Source organism: Helicoverpa zea, chromosome 9 (assembly GCF_022581195.2).
Source record: "Helicoverpa zea isolate HzStark_Cry1AcR chromosome 9, ilHelZeax1.1, whole genome shotgun sequence".
Taxonomy (NCBI): Eukaryota; Metazoa; Arthropoda; class Insecta; order Lepidoptera; family Noctuidae; genus Helicoverpa; species Helicoverpa zea.
The window spans coordinates 13,348,338-13,371,819 of NC_061460.1; the positions used below are offsets into that span (position 1 = coordinate 13,348,338).

The 23,482-nt window shown below is 45.1% G+C and overlaps 1 protein-coding gene across 1 annotated transcript; it reads left to right on the forward strand.

Annotated features, from left to right (window-relative positions):
• Positions 1–250: 250 nt before the first annotated feature.
• Positions 251–23,387, forward strand: LOC124633165 (regulatory-associated protein of mTOR). Its single transcript, XM_047168301.1, has 24 exons — positions 251–856; positions 2,329–2,431; positions 4,294–4,415; positions 5,173–5,292; positions 5,609–5,755; positions 6,060–6,295; positions 6,560–6,742; positions 7,087–7,301; positions 7,865–8,106; positions 8,269–8,343; positions 8,416–8,496; positions 8,817–9,226; positions 9,388–9,509; positions 10,272–10,384; positions 10,765–10,894; positions 12,214–12,318; positions 12,742–12,927; positions 13,618–13,747; positions 15,240–15,386; positions 17,721–17,824; positions 18,304–18,384; positions 18,802–19,270; positions 20,192–20,320; positions 20,585–23,387. Exons 1-24 carry the CDS (start codon positions 674–676, stop codon positions 20,649–20,651), a joined length of 3,900 nt encoding a protein of 1,299 aa, XP_047024257.1. The 5' UTR covers positions 251–673; the 3' UTR covers positions 20,652–23,387.
• The last annotated feature ends 95 nt before the right edge of the window (positions 23,388–23,482 follow it).

Consider the following 23,482-nt stretch of genomic DNA (forward strand, 5'->3'; position numbering starts at 1 on the left):
GAGTTCATGTAGTATATTATGGTTTTATTTTACTGAAGCGGAAGAGCCATACAAGTATTACTCAATTATAGGTATGCCAAGGCATGAAGGCAAACAAGTAAGGGCCACCATGCGCCATGGCTTTATAATTAGCCCAGTTACAGTTAAAGTTTTTAATTTTCGCGCCCATCAGCGAAATTTAGAGCGCTCGAATTAATCAAATATGTACGTACTATACATAACTTTAAAAGGAGGGATGAAAGAAGAGGCAAAACTAATTAAAAAACAACATTTAAAATAAAAATAAAGTTCGCACTTAACTATTACAGATAATATTACCTTGACTGAACGCGGTCAAATGACATTCCTTTTCGCGAAAATTCAGTGATAAGAAATATTGCTTAAATATCTCGAATCAGGTGCAAATAAAAGAGTAAAAAAATGTCTTAAATCGTATTCGTCACTCGTGAATAATCTTTATATATTATGTCAACATACTTAAATCCAATTACTGTGCGCCAATGCAGCAGGTAGTACACTAGCGTGAAACGAAATTTAATTTATTGTTTATTCCCATGTGGTGGAAAAATGGACGCGCACATGATTCTGTGAGGTTTTGAAAATGTTTTCCTTTATCGTTTGTGTCCGTTAAGCGGTAAAAATTGACAAATTTGTGACAAAGTGCTGTGTGAAAATGACAGAAATGCCTCCTTATCTCGCGGTCAAAGATGAGGAGAAAAACAGTGGTCAGGGTGACAGTGATACTTCTTCGGACGTAGACGACTGGGATTTACCTCTGAGTTTTGATAAACCTCGGCACCTTGAGCCTATAAAGGGCGCCGAGCGCGTAGAGCATACGTGGAGGGTCAAAGAGAAGGTAGGAAAGTGACTTTCAATTGATAACATGTGTGTACGCTACTGCGTAGCTGAGTGTAACGTAAATGCGATGAAAACAAACGCACATGGTTGATTGAATGAATGCGTCGTTAGCACTGCACAAGTCGATTACGAAAAATCAAGTTTGTTTTTACAGAACATGCTACACTGCCTTAGATAGTGTTTTGTACTCATAAACATTACTCTGATCGAGAACATCTTACAATGAGTTACTCGTCATTATTAGTGAGTGAGCTGTTATCAATTTCTTGAAAATATAAATAAAAATAAAATATGACAGCAAAACATACAATGTTAATGTATTGTTTATCAACAGACTATTATTACACTATTGACTAAAATAATCCTCCTTGAAAATTCTTGGCTTAGGGCCATCAATTAATTGTTTTAGATAAACTCACACTGATAATAGATTTGTTTCACATTACCTAAAGAAGATTTAAACAACCTCAACTTTATAATTATTGTACAAGCTATTGATAATTCCTTCTCCATGTGAGAGGAGGCCTGTGCCCAGCAGAGGGACGATAAAAAGGCAGTAACTGTAACTGTATTGATAACAATTTACAGGTGCCACAATGGCACACTATATTCATGAGCAATAATTGTTAAGATTTAGATTTATTTTTAGCAATGTTCCAAAAAGCTGTAATAAATTAAATTTTATGAATAAACTTCTAACTTAATTCCAATTTCACAAACCTCTTACATTGAGTCAATACTATGATGATTTTTACTTTTATTTATACCTTGTTTCAATTAACTATAATTTCATATTCTTAATAATTTAATTAAAACTTACCTCCCCACTCAGAGACATTTAATGATTACTTAAGCCATTCCTTAGTGAAGGATTTGTATGACATTCTGTCACTAAGGAGTGACTTAAGTAATCATTAAATGTGAGCATGTTGCATAGTGGGAAGGTTATTCTCCTCTTATAAGACTTAAGTATGTATAACAGTTTATGTTCATAGTTACGGAGAAAAGGAGAAAGTAAAATAGAACATTCAAATACAAAGGTACATTAATATTATTTTTTAAGAAAGTTCATCCAGCTGGGTCTCTGCTGCAGAGTTAGAATAAAAAGTTTTATATTATATAATATTAAGTTTTATTCCAGAGTTTTAAATTATATGTATTTACAAACTTTAGTACTAAATATAAGCATAAGAAGATGGGGACATGAGAATAGACCATGTCTATTTGCCTATTGAGCTGGGCACTGACTAACATAGCAAGCTGTGATATTGTGTATGGTAAAGGTGTATTTATATTAAACAAAGAACTTGAGCTACAACATTCTTTCATAGTATTTATTCCCAATACATTTTTTAATTGGAAATAGTTCTCTTTAAAAAGGAATGAGCATTTTCAACTTTAAATTAAAAACACCTTAATTTCTTATGTAAAAGCTTATATACTGATTGCATATTGGTTGTATGTGTACAGTACAAGACCCACTGCGTGGCTCTGGTGCTCTGCCTCAACGTTGGCGTGGACCCCCCCGATGTAGTGAAGACTCAGCCCTGCGCTCGACTAGAATGCTGGATTGGTATGTTTGATATGTATTCTTAAATATTATTAAATCCACATTTTTGGAAAATAAATGAGTCGTGTTTTTTTTTCCTAAATAACACAGTCACTCATACTTTACACTATCTAGGATATCAAAAAAGCTGGCATGATGAAGCAGTTTTGATATCTATGGCTTGCTTGTACCACTCCACACTGCCAAATTAAGTTTTTTTAATTTAGTTTATCAATATAAAGTAAGGATAGCTCCTTACTTTGTACTTTAAAAATGTGTGTCTGTGTGTTGCACCTGTGTTCTCACCCCAAAACTGCTAAATCCAACAAAATTTTTCATTATACAAATATAAAGATAGTCACGCTACAGCCTAAAAAAGAATATAGGCTATTTTTACGTTATCCAGGTGCGAGAAGTAGGTAGTTCACTCGAGACGTGGGTGGAACTGCATGTATCAATGTATTTAAAGTTACAAAACAGCAGTCATCAGACTTATTTTCTTAACCATCTGCTTTCCTTACTTCCTCATTACAGGATATGCTAGAAGTTGACAATTTCCGCAAGTCATGTACAGTAGTGCAGTAATGATGTTGATTAGGATCACCTGCAGTGCGCGCATGATTCACGGTCGCCGCTGTTTGCGGTCTGTTCGGCGTCGTGAATCACGGACTTGCCTAGTGCTCATGCATGCCTATTTCGGTCCTAAGTCGCGCCGCGCATATTAAACAATATGATGCAATGCATTCCCACATAAACCACCCAAATGACAACACTTTTCAAGGTTAAACGACCCCATTTCTGTAGGAAACAAGTTCAGGTAGTTAATTAAAATGTGAGCACGTAGTTATCGCGTGATCCGGTGGTGTAAAGCGTGCTGTAGGTTCGTCCACCCCGGCCCTTGCGAATTTAATAAATGTTTTTATGGCTTAATTTATTTACATTCCGTGTCGCACACGTAAAGTAGGCTTCGAGTGTCGTTACTACCTATGGATACTAAGGATATTTAATTTCAATAGATTTCGCCGGTGTTTCAATATAAATTGCTACCTATTTCTTCATTCCTCAGCCCCTAGGATGTAGTAAGAAGATGAACCAAATCTACGATACTTTTCAAGAACGCAATTATTTTTATAAAATATAAACATATCACGAACAGTTTAATTTGCGTTCGTAGAGCTTTCAAAACATAAAAGCGATGTTCTCGCGCTATGCAGAATATACATAGTGCGTTGCAAAAAATTCGGCCAACTTCCCGCTAAGTGATGACTCAGCTGCGTCGAGTGATTTGAGGTCAAACTCCAGACAATATAGCGAACAGTTGATTTCCCGTCAATAATAGCGCGTAATGAGAACGCAATAACGATGAAAATGTTTCTTTTATTAGCATGTGTAATATAAATGACAGTATTTTTAGATAATGCAGGAAAAGCTGTGTTAGCCCGCCAGTAATAAATATTATAATTAGTTCCTATGCTTAGATATGTATTAAAAGATTTCTTTTTTGAATGTTGGATTATTTGAGTATTTTATTACAATGTGGCATAAAGATAGGAACAAACCAACATAACAGTGAGGTAAAATCAATGTAGATAAGATTGGTACTCTCGAGTTCTGAGACGATTATAATAAGGCTACTTGGAATGATAACCTCACAGTAGCTAAGCGATACGATGACATTTCAAAAACGAATAAGTATGTACACATACCTAACAATGATAACTTATTTTTCGAATCATGTTAGCTGCTAAAAAGCAATTTTTATGACAGAGAGCTGTCCTCCATAATCTAGAATGAATGAACCACAATGACTCGTGGATGTTGTTCTAATGCCTGTGTATCTACCAAATGCTTGTTATATGGTAAGTATAAGTTGTGGTTGTTGGCAGACCCACAGTCGCTGTCTCCGAGCAAGGCTCTGGAGAGCATCGGGCACGCGCTGCAGTCGCAGTACGAGCGCTGGCAGCCCCGCGCGCGGTACAAGCAGAGCCTCGACCCCACCAGCGATGAGGTAACTATGCTTTCACCACCTTCACGGAAGGAAGGAATATTTTAATACCAGGACTAACGTAGTAACACAGAAATACTGTAAAAAGATGAAAACCTCATATAACATAAATTGGAACCCTGCACCTAATCTACTGCAGATACTTACTTTGAATTGTTTCTCTCCCAAAAAGGATTGTAAACACAAATTCATGATATGTGTGAATTTAATTGAGCGTATTTCATCACTCCACAAATGAGCGTGTCGTCACTAGGCGTGCGCGTAAATTACGCTAATAATTAGTTTAGGGCGGTGCCGCTGACCTTTTTACGAGCTCGCCCTTGAGATACATGTCGCGTACAACGCCCGCGCATACTTTATACTTGTAATCCTGTGAACTATAGTCGAAATTTTTATCAAATCGATTCATTATTCGTATTTTTTTACAAATCATAATATAATTCGCAATAAATGGCAAGAGAAAATGAGTAATATGAATGTCCAAACTTACAAATACTAACAACTTGGAATAAGTATTTACAATAGAGACTGCACTGCACTAAATAACAGAATCTAAAAAAAGTATAGATGTAACATAGCTTAGCCAAGCGCAAAATTTTTAGGATCTAGAACAAAATCTCCGAAAAAACGCTTCAAAGTACACACGTTTGCGTACCTGAGGTCTTATATTATTCCTGAACATGAGACTTTTGATGCCTTAAAAGTGATGTTTCGGAAGTTTTCATAAGTGATGTAAATACTAAGTTATGGTTGGTTGTAGGTGAAGAAGCTATGCTGCTCGCTGCGGCGCAACGCGAAGGATGAGCGCGTACTGTTCCACTACAACGGACACGGCGTGCCCAAGCCCACCACGCAGGGCGAGATATGGGTCTTCAATAGGGTCAGTCTAATCACCATTGTAGCTCACTGGCCTGCACAGTTTTTTTATTTTATTTGGATTTCCAACAGAGGATACACAGATCACTTACATTAAACACAAATACATAGGAACTGATTGCTGTGTTCCCCCAATTACTTAATAACTAGTTACAAATAAGTTCTTCAACTTATGTATACACTGGCTACCGCTGATGCTGCTAGGAGGATGCAAGGAGTAGAGTAGCCCGAGCCTGGACAAGCAACAATCTTTGACCTTACAAATAAAACCAAAAATGTAATTCCTGTTCCTTTTTCCATATCGCTTGTTTCCCTGTCAGGCGTACACCCAGTACATCCCGCTGTCGATGTACGACCTGCAGACGTGGATGGGCGCGCCGTCGCTCTACGTGTACGACTGCTCCAACGCCGGCGTCATCGTCGACAACTTCAAGCAGTTCGCCGAGCAGCACGAGCGAGAGTACGAGGTATGACAGGCTTCCTCTTGGATCACAAGCTTTATTGTTGACTACTTAACGTATGACCATTGCGCAGCTTAAAACATTTAGCTAAAATAAACGACAAGATTCTGAAGACGGCGGACTTTAGAATTGAAAGGCCTTCAGCTTTGTGTCATTATGTATTTTATTCCAGTCTGACTAGTTTTCTCTGTACAATAAACGCTGACTCACAAATTGAAGTTCATCCGATGACTCCAAAGTATTCTACAGAGAAGATTTGTGTTTGTACAGCCAATTAAACATATGGGTCTAAACCGAATCCCTCTTCCAGGCCCAAATGAACTCAAAGTCGGAGGAAGGTGCGGCTGTAGGGCCGGCTGTGTCGTACAAGAACTGCATCCAGCTGGCGGCCTGCGCGGCGGGACAGAGCCTGCCCATGAACCCCGAGCTGCCGGCCGACCTGTTCACGGCCTGCCTCACCACGCCCGTCAAGATGGCCATGAAGTGGTTCGTGCTGCGCGAGCGGACCCGCGTTGCTCCCAGCGACGTGCACGATCTTATTGACAAGTATGTACCTACATTGTGCAATTACATACATATATCATCCATGCAGAAAGAGATATTTATAACACTAACAAACTTTATTTGTTACTTAAAAATAAGCTAGTGTGGAGGAGGTAAACCCTTTTCTCCACCCTCATGCTAGGAATAATATTGTTTTTCTACTAAACTTTGCAAACAATGCTGAAAACTCATAAAGAACTAACATGTACATATTTGTGAAGTAACTAAAAAATAGTTTATGGTCAATAATATGCCCATGTTTGTCAGGATTCCGGGACAGGTGACGGACCGGCGCACGATGCTGGGCGAGCTGAACTGGATCTTCACGGCCATCACGGACACCATCGCGTGGAGCTCGCTGCCGCCCGAGCTGTTCCAGCAGCTGTTCCGCGCAGACCTGCTTACTGCCTCGCTCTGCAGGAACTTCCTGCTCGCTGACAGGATCATGAGGTACCAACAGTAGCTTTAAAAAGCGGTACTGTGTTAGTGCCCATTTTGTTTTTTGTCTTTATGTGTCAGCGGTTTCTTTGTTTAGTTTACTTTATGGAATAAACTGGAAATAGAGTCTCTTACTCAGCCTAATATAAGATAGCGCTTTAACTCCACGTAAACTGAGGGAATGTGTATATGGTACAGATTTATTTATTTATTGGCACAGCAACAGCATTACAAACATGATTAAAAATAAATAAAATCATAATTAAATATTGTATGGGTGAAGAACAAAAGTCTGGCTATTTAAATGTAATGAATTCGTGAGTATTGTGTTTTTATCAGTAAGTATTTGTGGTTAGGTCGTACAACTGCACGCCGGTGTCGCTGCCGGCGCTGCCGTCGCTGGCGGCGCACCCGCTGTGGGCGGCGTGGGAGCACACGCTGGACCTGGCGCTGGCGCAGCTGCCGCGCCTGCTGCGGCCCGCGCCGCAGGCCCCGCCCGCCGACTACACGCACTCGCCCTTCTTCCGCGACCAGCTCACCGCCTTCCAAGTCTGGCTCGACCTCGGCAAGTGTGAGTCAGCTCAGCTACACGTACCAGTGTAACAGTAACATTTGCGTCATCATCATCATCATCATCATCAGCCTATCGCAGTCCACTGCTGGATATAGGCGTCTCCAAGTGCACGCCACTGAGATCGATTTTCGGCTTCTCGCATCCAGCTCCTGCCAGCCGTCTTGCGCAAATCATCACTCCACCGTGCCTGAGGACGTCCTACACTACGTTTGCCGATCCGACATTTGCTTCACGTTGCTTCAATCTGCTTGCTTTACGTCGTCAATAAGCGCTGGTAGATCGGTACTGGCTACCAGCTTTCTTTCTGTATACAGCCTTAGTTCTGCGTAATTTGGCCATTAAATACTCTTATCGATACAATTAACCATAGATAAAAGCTATTTTAAACTTGTTGTTGATTTCATAGGTATTAAATACAGTTTTACTATTTTCCTTATAAAGTTATTTACAAAATAAATACGTCATTTATATTTAAAAATATTTACTTGCCGCAATTATTTATTTTGAAATTCTCTCGTAAAATACGCTCGACTTGTATGTAAGCATGTGTGTGTGGTCAGGGTGCGGATGGCGGCCCATGCCGGCGCAGCTGCCGATGGTGCTGCAGGTGCTGCTGAGCACGCTGCACCGCGTGCGGGCGCTGCGGCTGCTGTGCCGCTTCCTGGCGCTGGGCGCGTGGGCGGCGCGGGCGGTGCTGGCGGTGGGCATCTTCCCCTACATGCTCAAGCTGCTGCAGGCCTCCGCGCCCGACCTGCGCGCCTCCATGGTCTATATCTGGGCCAAGATCATCGCCGTCGATCCCGTAATTATCACCAACTACTATCCTGCAATATAGTCTGATAAATTTCTACCTGATATTCTTGTAGTCCAAGTGTGATTGTCATGTTATATGAATTTACCAGGCTAAAGTACTTCTTTCACCCTTGTAACATATATGTGACAATGTGCAATATGTTTGTTATAGAGCTGTCAAGTGGACCTGGTCAATGCGAAGGGACACAAATATTTCTTAGCGGTCTTACAAGATCCAACAGTCGATGTAAGTGCGTTCATTCAAGATTACAATGTTAAACGATTGTATCATTATGTTAATTGGTAATGATTGTTGCAGAGTGAACACAGAACGTTAGCGGCGTATGTTCTAGCTGGTATCGTGGACAACTACCCTGCAGGACAGGAAGCCGCGTTACAGGTACTTTTTGCACTGAGCCTGCTGTAGTTGATTATTTTATTTATTAATTTCTTTATTTTAGGCAAGTAAGGGTCCATAAAAATAAATCATACATAACGATACTTATAACCTCATACATATAATTATCTATATGAATGTATATCTATTTATAAAAAAAAATTACATACTATAAATATATAACAGATTTTTTTAAAACTAATGCACACTATAATCTGAGTGATTATAAATGAATATAAACTGATAATTATAAACTGTGTGTAGGGTTTGATCTGTAACAATGTGTTTCTGTGTGTGTATCTGTAACTGTGTGTCGCGTGCAGGGGTCGATGATCTCGATCTGCCTGGAGCAGCTGGAGGGCGGCGCGCGGCTGGCGCAGTGGGCGTGCGTGTGCCTGGGCCGGCTGTGGCGCGGGTTCGACGCGGCGCGCTGGGCGGGCGTGCGGGACCTGGCGCACGAGAAGCTGGCGCCGCTGCTGGGCGCGCCCGCGCCGGAGCTGCGCGCCGCCGCCGCCTTCGCGCTGGGCACGTTCGTGGCGGGCGGCGGCGCGCGCACGGAGCACGCCAACGCGCTGGACCAGCAGGTGGGCGTGGCGCTGGCGGCGCGGCTGCCGCTCGACGCCTCCCCGCTCGTGCGCCAGGAGCTGCTGGCCGCCGCGCAGTGGATGGTGCTCACCTTCGAGCAGCACTTCATCGCCGTCTACATACAGGAGCGACTGCGCAAGAGCGACCGGTAATCAAAGAATCTAAGTTTATTTCATTCTTTACTAACAAATGACCAATGCTGTGTATGTTAATATGATGATAACAACAGTATAGAAATACGAAACACGTCCTAGCGCTTTATTACTTCTGTGTACATATAGCGATGTAACCGTAGTTGTCGTGTTGCAGCGAGGCGGGTCGCGGCGGGCGCGTGGACCAGGGCTGGGACGCGCTGTCGGAGGCGCGGGCGCCGGCCGCACACTCGCACGCGCTCGCGCGCAACGCCGCCGCGCTCTCGCTGCCATCCATCGGTAACCACTGCCTAACTACTACAACTTAAACATCTGTTCAAAACTTGTCTAAAAAAAGTGAGACTGCAAAACGGACCCTATTTCAACGTCATAAATTCATAATCTGTATTTTTGTTCAACAGACGTTTAAAGGCTTTTGTAATACGACAGTATTATTTTAAACACTACTTATTTAATGTACATTTGTATCAAAAATTCTTTCAACATTTTTGACCTTAATTATGGTTTAGTCAAATGGTGTGGCTTAGTGACAGCCTCACGGATCGATTGATCATAAGGTTGATCAACATTAGGCGCGGTCCGTGTTGTGGCTGTCGTTTGAACAACTTTTGACAGTATTTCAACCGGAAAATCTGACAACCGGTCACACCACCGTGTTTGTAGACAATAGGCTAGTTTCCTAAAAAAATATAATTAGTCTGTCTTATAGATTGTCCAAAATTAAGTGATACATATTTTTTCTTTTTTAAATTGGATCAGAACTTATTAAGATATAGCGTATTAAAGTTGAGTGTGATGTCATAAAGTGCTACAATTTTCAGGACTCTGTGACGTAAAAGGCCCCCACTCCTAATTTTTGAAGCGTTGTATCTTTGTCATTTTATGTTTAATTAAAAAAAGAAAAAATACGTATCCGATATTTTTTGATTATCTAAACAGCGGACTAAATATTATTTCATTATTTCGACCCTGGACACTACCCTATTGAGAAGAATGTATAGTGGTACAATAAATATGTATAGTTGTGTGACGTTTGGTCAGGTTTCGGGTCGGTGTACATGAAGCTGTGGAACATCCTGACGGCGATGGCGCGCGAGCCGCACCCGCAGATCTCGCAGATGGCCAACGACATCATCAACTACATCGCTAACCAGGTATCGCCTTATGTTTATCTGTAGTTCTTTACCTATAGTTAGTTTTTGCTCGGGTTTAAAAAGTCATAGCTTGATATTTATGTATGTAATGTTTAGTTGGGATGGGCCAACATAGTCACCCAGTGGCTACCACAGGATGGTCATTGCAGGCGGGGTAGGCCCCGAAAGAGATGGCGGGATGACCTGGATGCCTAGAATCCTGATTGGTGGGAGGTCGCAAAAGATCGAGAGGTGTGAGGAGGCAAAATGGGGAAGCCTTTGCCCAGCAGTGGGACAGTACGGGCTAAGAAAAAAAAATGTTTAGTTGTGAAATTCGACTATACTATCATGTTTATACACATTGAGATGTGCATAGTAAAGTAATGTGGTGTGTGTGACAGGTGGACAGCGTGGGGCGCGAGCTGGAGCTGTCCCGCAGCGGCAGCAAGGAGCCGACGTCGCTGCCGCCCTCGCCCAACACGCGCAGCTCGCCGCTCGCGCACCACGAACACACGCGGACACTGCCCTCCGGTACCACAATAATCATTTATTTATTTATTCCTTTATTTCAGGCAACTAGAGGACTCTAAAAATACAAACACACACATATATCATACACAACAATCATGGCAACAATTTTTTTTTAATATTTGAAAATATGTACATAATTGAATCCACCTTAATTTAAACGTGGTTTTAAGAAGTACCCGCTTGAGTAATAGATTTAGTCCGCTGATTTTGTTCGGGACGGTGGTTTAAAGATGGTACAAAAGCTGGAACTTTTTTTAAACGGCTTGTGTTTAAACACCACCCAAAAAAGTACCTATTTTACTACCAAAAAAATTCTAAACGGTTACCAAAATGGATAAATGGTCAAAAATAACGTTTCCAAAAATATTATTAGGTAAAACCATTTTTTCGTATTATTGACTACTAAAAAAATATATGGACGCCTTTAAAATACACTTTAGACCAAATATTATATATCGTCACTACTTAGATGTTACCAATTATGTAATACCATGACTCCTAATTTGGTCATTTTTGTTAGACTAAAAAAGCTAACGATCGCTAGAATATTTCCCAAATACCAATTAATATACTGGGGTTCCCAAACGTACGTCGCTTATTTATTGTTATATGAATTTGTGTGTAACTCAATAGTAAAATGTAAGCACGAAACATGCAGCAAGCATGGCTTCTGTCACGGCTCCGGCGCTGCGGGGCTCCGGCGGTCCCATGCGAGCTTATCGTCGCAGATGGTTTTCACGCTCACCGCCGCGGCTGAGGCTGGCCGGCAGAGCCGGTCAGCAAGCCGAAGCTGCTGCTGCTAAACTACCTGCGCCTCAGCTCGCAGGCCGCCTCGCCCCTCTGCGCCTACGCGGTTTTGAATTGCACTCTAGGGGTAGGGCAGACAAGACTACGTGGAGTCGGTTTTGCAGCGATTCGTTTTCGTCACTAACTTTGATTTGGTAGTAATATTAATCTTTTAGTTGGATAGAATTTGGTGACCATTAATCCATTTTGGGAACCAAAAATAATATTTGTGCGAGATTTGCGATTTTTCTGATGTTATTTTATTTTTTTTGGATCATAATATTATATACTTTAGTGCCCTTTTAATAAAGTCAACTTATTTTTTTTGGAGTTGTTTATTTTATTTGGTGCCTCAGCTTAGAGTCTTAAAAATATTTTTGGTTATCGCCTAAATTATACCCTTTTTAAACTACGTTTTATAATAAGGTGGTATATGTACTTAAATATCACGGCAACTTTACTGCGTCAAAATACTGGTTTTCAGATGTTTTTGTTTAGTGTTAATTAACAAATAATGTTGCATGTATCTACAGGCAGTCGCCGCGGCAAGGCGGGTCTGCCGCACACCATCTCGGAGGACTCGGTGGGCAACCGCGAGCGCGACCTGCGGGACCGGGACTCCACCTCGTCTAATTCTAGTGAGGACTGTTTCATGTGTACTGGGCACTGGTCGTTTATGACTCTTCATTGTCTCCCTAGTTTTTTCACAGCTAATGTCACGGTCGGCTTATTTTATGACTCTTATAAATAATATTTTATACTAGCTTCTGCCAGCGGTTTCAACCGCATCCCGTGGGAACCTCTGCACGAACCCGGATAAAAAGTAGCCTATAGCCTTCCTCAATAAATGGGCTATCTAACACCGAAAGAATTGTTCAAATCGGACCAGTAGTTCCTGAGATTAGCGCGTTCAAACAAACAAACTCTTCAGCTTTATAATATTAGTATAGATATGTAAGCGCTCACGTTAAGCGCCCGCGATGTTGGTTTCCGGTACAAATGTTTATTTTGGATTATTTTTAATATCGTGTTGGCATCATAATGATGTCGTGGTGTCGCAGGTCAGCCGGCGAAGAAGGCAATAGTGACGACGCAGTTCGTGGAGTGGGCGGCGTCGGCGTTCGCGCGGGCGGACGAGGCGGGCGCGGGCGCGGGCGACGCGGGGCGCGCGGACTGCGAGTCGCGCGCGCACCACGAGCGCGTGTGGCGCCGCGCGCGCAACCGCAGTCTGCGCCGCGACGCCAAAGGTCACTACACTCATATACTCTACGGTCTTCTCTCTCTTATAGCTATCGGCACGAATCTTGAGCTCTGACCTACATCTACGCAGAAGTGATTTATTAGCAAAGAACCAATCCCGAGTGACGACTATGACGCGATGCACTGCGGGCCAATCAGCGCTTTAGCCCGCCCCCGCTCCTCATTTCGTACCACAAAAGGGACCCAATAAATTACTTCTGCGCAGATGTAGGTCAGAGCTCAAGATTCGTGCCGATAACTATACTTGTGTTCCTCAAACTCCACGTCCACTGTCGACTCATTTCTTGCCACAAATCCGCGCACACCGCTCGAGTTTGTTATGACCATGGAGTTAAGAAACATGAGCGGAGATGCCATAAAGCAGGTAGGTCAGGCGCCTTCTTCTAAGTCAAATACGCACGGTGGGCACGGCCAAAACGATCAGTTACGAATTAACTAACTAGACGTCCGGGTCCTTTGGGACATTTTTTGGGGCAACAATTTTTAGAATTACAAAAAAAGATTGGGTCCAAAGAAGTCGTGTAATGGCAAAACAGTAACAGTTCCTCGTCTCACACCTGCATTTTGGCGCGCTACTTTCTTAGATTTTCCGTAATGGCACCTCCGCTAGTCATTAAGTCCTCCATGGTCATGACTAAGACTCGTGGAGCGCGGTAGTGACTTGGTGTCGCCCGCAGCGCTGCGCAACGCGCGCGTGACGCGGCTGGAGACGCAGGCCTTCCACTCGCGCTGCCCGCTGCCGCCCGCCGTCGTGCTGTTCCACCCCTACGAGCAGCACGCCGCCGTCGCCTCCAAGGACAACTTCGGGTAACACACACTTTTTTTGTTAACACGCTTATATAAGCTCCACTTGTAACTAACTATGTAAGAAAATCTTGGAATCTTAATTTTACCCACTTCCCAGTCATCAATTAGCATGAAATTTTGCATACACTCAAAGTTCTGATGACAATACATGACTAGCGTATTTTTTAGTTTTTTAAACTGTTATTTTTTGTAGAAAACCATCAAGAGTGTCTAGACTTTTGCTGACTGAAGCTCGTCATGTTCCTTCTAAAGCCCTTTATACAATATGTATAAAAATTACTGTTCGTCCCATGAAGGTATTGTTAAGTATCGATACCTAATTAAATTAGCGTTAACAAATCCGGACTAAACTTAAAAAAGTACCCTCTAAAATAAATAAAAACACACAACACGAGGGAGCGCGGACGACAGGGGAAGGACGGAACACATCGGTCACAAGGGTGAAACAAAATCCGCCGCCCGTCAAACCGTCGAAAATGATGCTGTAACTTTTTTTAATTTACCCAATTTAAGGGAAGTTGTGGTTATTTCAGGGAAAAAATTATCATGTATTTTAAAATTCATTATTATTGTTAATATGATAGTTTGATATTTTATTGAGCCATGTGAATCTAGCCTGTATTATCCTTTCGAGGCCGACGGGAAAATTATTACATACTACCGACCAGCCCCGGCTTCGCACTGTATAACATTATTTCATCCTCCGAGCCTTTTCCCAACTATGTTGGGGTCGGCTTCCAGTCTAACCGGATTCAGCTGAGTACCAGTGCTTTACAAGAAGCGACTGCCTATCTGACCTCCTCAACCCAGTTACCCGGGCAACCCGATACCCCTTGGTTAGACTGGTGTCAGACTTACTGGCTTCTGACTACCCGTAACGACTGCCAAGGATGTTCAATGACAGCCGGGACCCGTGCCATCCGAAACACAGTCATTGGTGTCTAAGATATACTTAGAAAGTACATACAAACTTAGATAAGTTGCATTGGTACTTGCCTGACCTGGAATCGAAACCGCGCCCTCATACTCGAGAGGTTGGTTCTTTGCCCACTAGGCCACCACGACTTCTTCGACGGTTTAACATTATTTGCCCACTATTTAATGGACATTATTAAACCTTCTCTTGAAACTTTCAATCTGATCAAAGAAACCGCATGAAATTCGGTTGCGTAGGTTTGAAGATTAAAGCCGCGTATCGATAGCGCGCGGCTGCCGCGCGAGCCATGTTCGACCGCGGCAAACCTGCGATTGACAGTTTTCGAGCTGCCGCGCGAGCCAATGTTCGATGGCTTACCGCGCGCAGTCGATACGCGGCGTTAAGCGTACAAAGGGACTTAGGGACAGGGATATAGGGACAGAAAATGCGACTGTTTTATAATATGTTGAGATTGTATAGTATAGGTACATCGGACTACGGCTAAATACCTTCTTTTAAAATTGTCTTCAACACCTTGCGTCACCTGAATGTGAATTTGAACTGGTATGTTTGCAGCATCTGGGACTGGGGTACGGCGGCGAAGCTGTGCGTGGGGTCGTGGCGGCGCGCGTGGGGGCGCATCACGGCGCTCGCCTACCTCAACGCGCACCACCACGCGCTGCTCGCCGTCGCCTCGCACACCGGCAACCTCGCCGTCTACAGGTAATGTGGCCTGCAGCATGTGGGACTGGGGCACGGCAAGCTGTGCGTGGGGTCGTGGCGGCGCGCGTGGGGGCGCATCACGGCGCTCGCCTACCTCAACGCGCACCACCACGCGCTGCTCGCCGTCGCCTCGCACACCGGCAACCTCGCCGTCTACAGGTAATGTGGCCTGCAGCATGTGGGACTGGGGCACGGCAAGCTGTGCGTGGGGTCGTGGCGGCGCGCGTGGGGGCGCATCACGGCGCTCGCCTACCTCAACGCGCACCACCACGCGCTGCTCGCCGTCGCCTCGCACACCGGCAACCTCGCCGTCTACAGGTAATGTGGCCTGCAGCATGTGGGACTGGGGCACGGCAAGCTGTGCGTGGGGTCGTGGCGGCGCGCGTGGGGGCGCATCACGGCGCTCGCCTACCTCAACGCGCACCACCACGCGCTGCTCGCCGTCGCCTCGCACACCGGCAACCTCGCCGTCTACAGGTAATGTGGCCTGCAGCATGTGGGACTGGGGCACGGCAAGCTGTGCGTGGGGTCGTGGCGGCGCGCGTGGGGGCGCATCACGGCGCTCGCCTACCTCAACGCGCACCACCACGCGCTGCTCGCCGTCGCCTCGCACACCGGCAACCTCGCCGTCTACAGGTAATGTGGCCTGCAGCATGTGGGACTGGGGCACGGCAAGCTGTGCGTGGGGTCGTGGCGGCGCGCGTGGGGGCGCATCACGGCGCTCGCCTACCTCAACGCGCACCACCACGCGCTGCTCGCCGTCGCCTCGCACACCGGCAACCTCGCCGTCTACAGGTAATGTGGCCTGCAGCATGTGGGACTGGGGCACGGCAAGCTGTGCGTGGGGTCGTGGCGGCGCGCGTGGGGGCGCATCACGGCGCTCGCCTACCTCAACGCGCACCACCACGCGCTGCTCGCCGTCGCCTCGCACACCGGCAACCTCGCCGTCTACAGGTAATGTGGCCTGCAGCATGTGGGACTGGGGCACGGCAAGCTGTGCGTGGGGTCGTGGCGGCGCGCGTGGGGGCGCATCACGGCGCTCGCCTACCTCAACGCGCACCACCACGCGCTGCTCGCCGTCGCCTCGCACACCGGCAACCTCGCCGTCTACAGGTAATGTGGCCTGCAGCATGTGGGACTGGGGCACGGCAAGCTGTGCGTGGGGTCGTGGCGGCGCGCGTGGGGGCGCATCACGGCGCTCGCCTACCTCAACGCGCACCACCACGCGCTGCTCGCCGTCGCCTCGCACACCGGCAACCTCGCCGTCTACAGGTAATGTGGCCTGCAGCATGTGGGACTGGGGCACGGCAAGCTGTGCGTGGGGTCGTGGCGGCGCGCGTGGGGGCGCATCACGGCGCTCGCCTACCTCAACGCGCACCACCACGCGCTGCTCGCCGTCGCCTCGCACACCGGCAACCTCGCCGTCTACAGGTAATGTGGCCTGCAGCATGTGGGACTGGGGCACGGCAAGCTGTGCGTGGGGTCGTGGCGGCGCGCGTGGGGGCGCATCACGGCGCTCGCCTACCTCAACGCGCACCACCACGCGCTGCTCGCCGTCGCCTCGCACACCGGCAACCTCGCCGTCTACAGGTAATGTGGCCTGCAGCATGTGGGACTGGGGCACGGCAAGCTGTGCGTGGGGTCGTGGCGGCGCGCGTGGGGGCGCATCACGGCGCTCGCCTACCTCAACGCGCACCACCACGCGCTGCTCGCCGTCGCCTCGCACACCGGCAACCTCGCCGTCTACAGGTAATGTGGCCTGCAGCATGTGGGACTGGGGCACGCCGGCGAAGCTGAACTGGCAACCACTCGCGCTACTGGCACCATCGTTTTAACTTACTATAAATACTTTAAACATTTAGGGCCTTACTACAAAAACTTAAAACCCTGTTTTACACTTGTCTAATAAAATTTTGGCTGCAAAATGAACCATATGTCAACGTCATAATTTGTCATTTTTTTAGACAAGGCATAAACTGACGTTTAAATGTTTTTGTGGTAAGACGGGTAATATTTATCGTGAATTCAACAGTAACTATGTACTGACTTATGTATCACTAAACTCTCTGCACTCACCAACTCTTCATAATATATGACCAAGGCCGATTTCGGCCACGGCCGCTGTTCTTTGTTTTGGTGATTGTTGGGATTTAAGACCCCAACAAAATATTATGAAAGGCATCAGACTCATACTGACTAAGACCTTATTTCATGTGTATCAGAACGCTTTAACAAGGTCAACTTCCGCAACCTCAGTAGACTGTATTCTAGTACAAAGCATAGGTCCATATCGATGTGTGGTGGAGAGAATAAGACATGCCGTGTTGTGTGCAGGCCGTCGGGCAGCAGCATGGAGCCGGCGCTGGTGTCGGCGTGGCGGGCGCTGGACGTGCGCCCCGCCGCCGACTACCGCCCGCCGCCCGGCCAGGCCGTCTACAGTACGTATCACCTTTTTAATACACACACATAACATGATAAAACGACACCCATGTCACTAACATTTCATTGTTCGGGAAATTCTGTTAATTTCATGTGCATGTCTACGCGTTACAAGACATAATTATACATTTGTAGGCGATCGTTACTGGACGAGCTAAGACTCGTGGTTATTGCCAGTGACTCTGTAGCGTATCCACAACGAACTGACTTATTGCTGCGACGACAACTGTTGCAAGTGACACTTTAACACTTTAGGAGTACTCAGAGTATTGTAGGAATGGAGATTGCACTCAGTGCTCCCTGATGAAGAAACATTCTTACATACAGAATTATTGTTTTGGTACAGAATGAACATTATTCAAAATTCATAAACATGGGAGATGGTAGCATACATTACATGTGCGATAGCTTTGCGTATAGGTATGTTAGTATTGAGCGTGTTGTTCGGTGTGAGATAGTGACTGTGTGGCGGGGACAGGTCTGGCGCAGCTGGTGTCGGAGCAGTTCGCGTCGGCGGAGGAGCGGCATGCGGGCGCCGCCGGCAAGCACGACGCCGCACGTGAGTGTTCAGAGCGTGTCGCCGCATGCGGGGGACTCATACATCATCGGCTCATATCATATTATACAAATATTTGCTATCGATAACCATTTATTTTTACTCAATTGGTTTTGAACATTAAGGTCCGGTTTCATCGATTACAACTACTACTGGTTTCATTGTATGAATAATGAAAACTTTATTGGTATACATTTTCTGTCAATTATTTGATAGTTTATGCTATCTGCCAGATAAGGCTTGCTTGTTTTTTTTGGACAGATATTGCCATTTGACCTGTGAAACCAAAAAGTTTTGACAGGTTATCATAGACTTTACGAGTAACTGGTGGAAGTGGTCATAAATGTTTTACGATTTGTAAATACGAGGTATGTAGTAAAAAATGTGTAAGGCCTTGAGTATAAGTGTGTGTGTGTGCAGTAGGCGGGGGCGGTAGCGGCGGCGCGTACGCGGGCCCGCCGCCGCCCACGCTGCTGCGCTGGAGCGGCGCGCGGCGGTCGCTGGCGCTGGCGGGGCGCTGCTCGCGCGTGCGCCTGTGGGACGCGGCCGCCGAGCTGCTGCTGGCCGACATCGACACGGAGAGCGAGGCGGCCGCCACGGCGCTGTGGCGCGGCGCGGCGCCCGAGCCGCTGCTGCTGGCGGGCTTCGGCGACGGCGCCGTGCGCGCGTGGGACGAGCGCGCGCCGCGGCCCACGCACCGCCTGGCGCCGCACGCCGCGCCCGTGCTGGCGGCGCACTGGCGGCCCGACGCGCACGCGCTGCTGACGGGCGCGGCGGACGGCGAGCTGCGCCTCACGGACACGCGCACGTGGCGCACGGCGCACTCGGCCCGCGCGCCCGCGCCGCTCGCCGCCATCGACGTGCACCCGCTCTGCAACCTCGTCGCCTGGTGAGCGACCACCGATACGTTCTTTATTTATCTCATCCTTATTCCAATTATTATATTATAAACCTATTGGACACGAAAAGTCGTGGTGTCCTAGTGGGCAAAGAACCAACCTCTCAAGTATGAGGGCGCGGGTTCGATTCCAGATCAGGCAAGTACCAATGCAACTTTTCTAAGTTTGTATGTACTTTCTAAGTATATCTTAGACACCAATGACTGTGTTTCGGATGGCACGTTAAACTGTAGGTCCCGGCTGTCATTGAACATCCTTGGCAGTCGTTACGGGTAGACAGAAGCCAGTAAGTCTGACACCAGGCTAACCAAGGGGTATCGAATTGCTCGGGTAACTGGGTTGAGAAGGTCTGATAGAGACAGTCGCTGCTTGTAAAGCACTGGTACTCAGCTGAATCCAATTAAACTGGAAGCCGACCCCAACATAGTTGGGAAAAAGGCTCGGAGGATAATGATGGACACGATTTCACATATAACATTCGTTGTAACTATTCACACGTCACAAATTATTTTTATATCAGCTGTTTCGTATCACATATACTTTAAGATATTCTATGGCGAATTGTTAAAAAAAAATTGCTTAATTCATTCAGTGGTTTGGCCACAGGAGTCATTTTTCGTTTTCATAATTTACAACACCATGTGTAAAGCAGAGATAAAGTTAGGAATATCGAATGTTTCGATCAATTGATAGCTGTCAGTTTTCAAGGGAAAATTTTTGCTGTTTATAATGATTGACTCATGAATAATGTTATTATTCTCGCATTTTCTATGTACATTGTAAAAAAAAAAAACATATTAACCAGTATATTAACGTATTTAACTTAATGTGATTAGGTACGAAACACCCGATATAAAACAATACATTCAGAAATGTTTACATTCAATTAATGAAAACATTGTCAACTACAGCGGTTCAGTGAACCAGAGCATCAGCATCTTCGACCTGCAGGGCAACCTGCTGAACACCATCAAGTTCCACGAGGGGTTCATGGGCGCGCGCATCGGCCCCGTCTCCTGCCTCACCTTCCATCCGCTCAGGTAACCACGGCACCATATATCTACACAATTATGTATATACTACATGTCCAAATTAATATTATATATGCTATCTACATACTTATGTATAAACCAAATACTAATACTGCGTACTATCTTACATTAAATCCCTTCCTCTCTTCTATCTTGCTGTGCCTATCACGGTCCATATCAGTAACAATATTTTTTAAATCTTTCACCTTATGTACATTATGGAATGCAATAAATAATATGAATATGTAAACAACAATGTGTGTGTGTGTGCAGATGCGCGATGGGCGTGGGGTCGAAGGACTCGACGGTGTCGGTGTACGTGTCGGAGGCGCGGCGGTGACCCTCGCTGTACAGCCTGGCGCTGCCCTTCCAGTGACCCCGCTAGCCACGCTTCTCTAGTCTCCACAGTGTCGCCGCGACAACACCCCATACCTTTGACTTTATTTGTTCACCACGTCACTGGATACTTATTTAGTGTATAGGTAACTTAGGGTTGTGCTACGACTCGATATGAATGACACTCTGATTGTACAATCGTCATTTGTGTCGGCTTGTGGACGTATGCGCGTGTACCCGACGAAATGTAGATCTAACGGCGTTCGAGTGCACACTACCGCTGTATGCGAACGGTTACAAAACGGACAGTAATAGTTTAGATAATGGTTATTTTGAGTGAATCATCACTCAAAATAACCAGGTGAGGTTAGATGTTGTATGAAGTCGCGCGGGTGTGAATTCGAACGCCCACGAGAAAGAATGTTTGGTGCTACGTTATACCGATATTGTAATGTTAATTTATTGTTATGAAGGTCGGCCGCGCTCGGTGTCTGTGGGCTCCTCGCGGACTGAGTGTCCAGGGAACAACACGTTCTGTGCTCGGCGGGAATAGCGAATCCTATTGTGGGACAGAATACTTGCTTCCTGCGTCTTGCGTACGCTTTTTCTCCATAATTGGACGTTGCTTTGTTAGTAATGGGATCAGGAATATGTACTGAATCGATTTTTTTTTTCGAACAAAAATAATAAAATACAGTAGTCCCAGTAGCATCTGGTCAGCCCCGCTATATTTACTCCGTGGCTTAATCATTTTGCAAATTACATAAACAGCAACATAAGTTCGCCGTGCCTTCTGTGGGAGTCGGATAAATTCATGAGAAACATTCTGTATCTTTCGCTAGTTCGCGACAAATATATGTTTCAAATCATGTTATGTATAAATTTTATAGTTTGAATTAGCATATTTTCCCACAGACCTGACTTAGTATCGGAAACTTTGTGTACATATTAGGGAGACGTCTGCAAAAAACATGTAATGAACGCACGCAACGCGTTGCAGACGATTTAGCCAAATAATACAACAATACATTTACAACAACTATTGTATTATTAATTAAATTATTCACAAAATGTAACGCTTTAAGTAGGTTTGTAATTATGGTGTAAATAAGGTAGGACGTTATACCAGCTGAGCGGAAGTCGCGTGTGTCAGTCGTGGTCGCACTCGCCGGCGATCACTTGTTGTACCGTGTGGACGTCGCACCACGAGTATCCAGTCTGATGACGACATGTAGGTGAAGCTAAATCTGACAGCGGGAGCACGTAAAACCACTCACTATACGGTAAAACATGTATCGAAATGGTGGTACGACTAATTTTGGGCTTTCCGTTAGATAAAAGTTTTGTTGGGCTATCGTCGAAACATGTGCTTATCTAAAACGAGCACCGCGGAGCGCTCGCGTACAGTTTTGTATGGATTGACTGCTTTGCCGCGGTTGGGTGTTTTTAATATTTAAACTGGCGCTAGTGACCTCACGAATGTTAGATTTATAGGTCAACTTTAATCAAACGATTTTTGCTTTGTGAGTTTCAAAAACACTCGACGGCAGCTCTGTGTCTGACGCGTAACTGCAACAGTGGTTTAGCGTAACTTGTTTTGTTGATGCATCTGTAATCAATGAGAACACATTTTCGGCTCCGGATAATTAACATTATAAAATGAAATTGACAATGAGATGTTTACTCTTTAAATCGACAAGGTATCGTTATAATGTAGGGCGCTGGTGATTACGTCACGTGGTTCAGTTCCCCAGTGTCCCGGGGCGGCTGAGCGTTATTGCGCGCAGCCGGCGCTAGAGTAGTCACCCAGGTGTTCACGAGGTGCTACATACAACGTTGTCATACAAATTATAACTTAGTTGTTACGTATACACAGCGAGTCCTGCGCCTACTTCGTATTTGTACATATATTAGTAAGCTTGTTTCTACTTTACGCCGACAATGTGAATATTATATTTTGTTCCAAATGATTTTTGTCTTGTGATTTACAGAAAGTTCCTAAGACTCAATAATTACTAGCTGCCATTTTTAATTATATAAGGTTTTGTTCACTACGTAATAAGTTAACGATTTTGTGTTCGTTGTAGTTTAGATTTAATGTAACAAATTATGCCCATGTGTCATTCAGAGGATTTTATTTTTGTCACATTTCATATGTGTACCGCAATGACGTGAGGGATACCGGTAGCTATAGTCTTAAGTGATATAACGAGCATTTAACTGTAAAGATTAATAGTTTGTAATGTGTTGATTATGTTGACTTTCATTGAACAAATACCTGTAATTGGATTATATTGGATGCATTACAGAATTCACTTATGAAATGTGTGGCCATAGAAAACTATAGTTGTAAGCAGTTGTCATCAGTTGTGATCAAACCTCAGCAATGCCGGATGAAACCAGTGCAGGCCTGTAGCGTTACACTAGCTCGGCCTCCTCCAAATTAGTCAACTTTTTGCTAGACTATCAAGACAGCAAAAAAAAGTATGTATGATCAACAGGAGCCCTACTAGGCTTGGGTGCAGGGCCCCGTAAAAATTATTTGTTAATCCGGCATTGAAGCTCAGCTATGTCAATATGATGAACAAATAGACAAGTTGCCAATCGGTTGTTAATATATTGAGAACTTGCATTTTGTCTACAAAGTGATTGATTTTTGCTTTTATGTATTACGTATGTAATTTAAATGTACATTTTACATAGTAATAATTGTTGTTGTTAAAATAAAACATGGTTAAAATTTGATTGTTTAATTTTATGAAACCCGAATTGTATTGTATTATTATAGCATGATAAGTAGTAACTCTATGCTGAGGAAATGACTTTAATTTCAGC

Bases quoted from the DNA above. Each gene is read 5' to 3' on its own strand.
- LOC124633165 (XM_047168301.1), top strand. From the start codon at position 674: ATGACAGAAATGCCTCCTTATCTCGCGGTCAAAGATGAGGAGAAAAAC. The intron at 7,302-7,864 runs GTGAGTCAGCTC...GTGTGTGGTCAG, and splicing joins CTGGCTCGACCTCGGCAAGT to GGTGCGGATGGCGGCCCATG. The intron at 12,928-13,617 runs GTCACTACACTC...TGTCGCCCGCAG, and splicing joins TCTGCGCCGCGACGCCAAAG to CGCTGCGCAACGCGCGCGTG.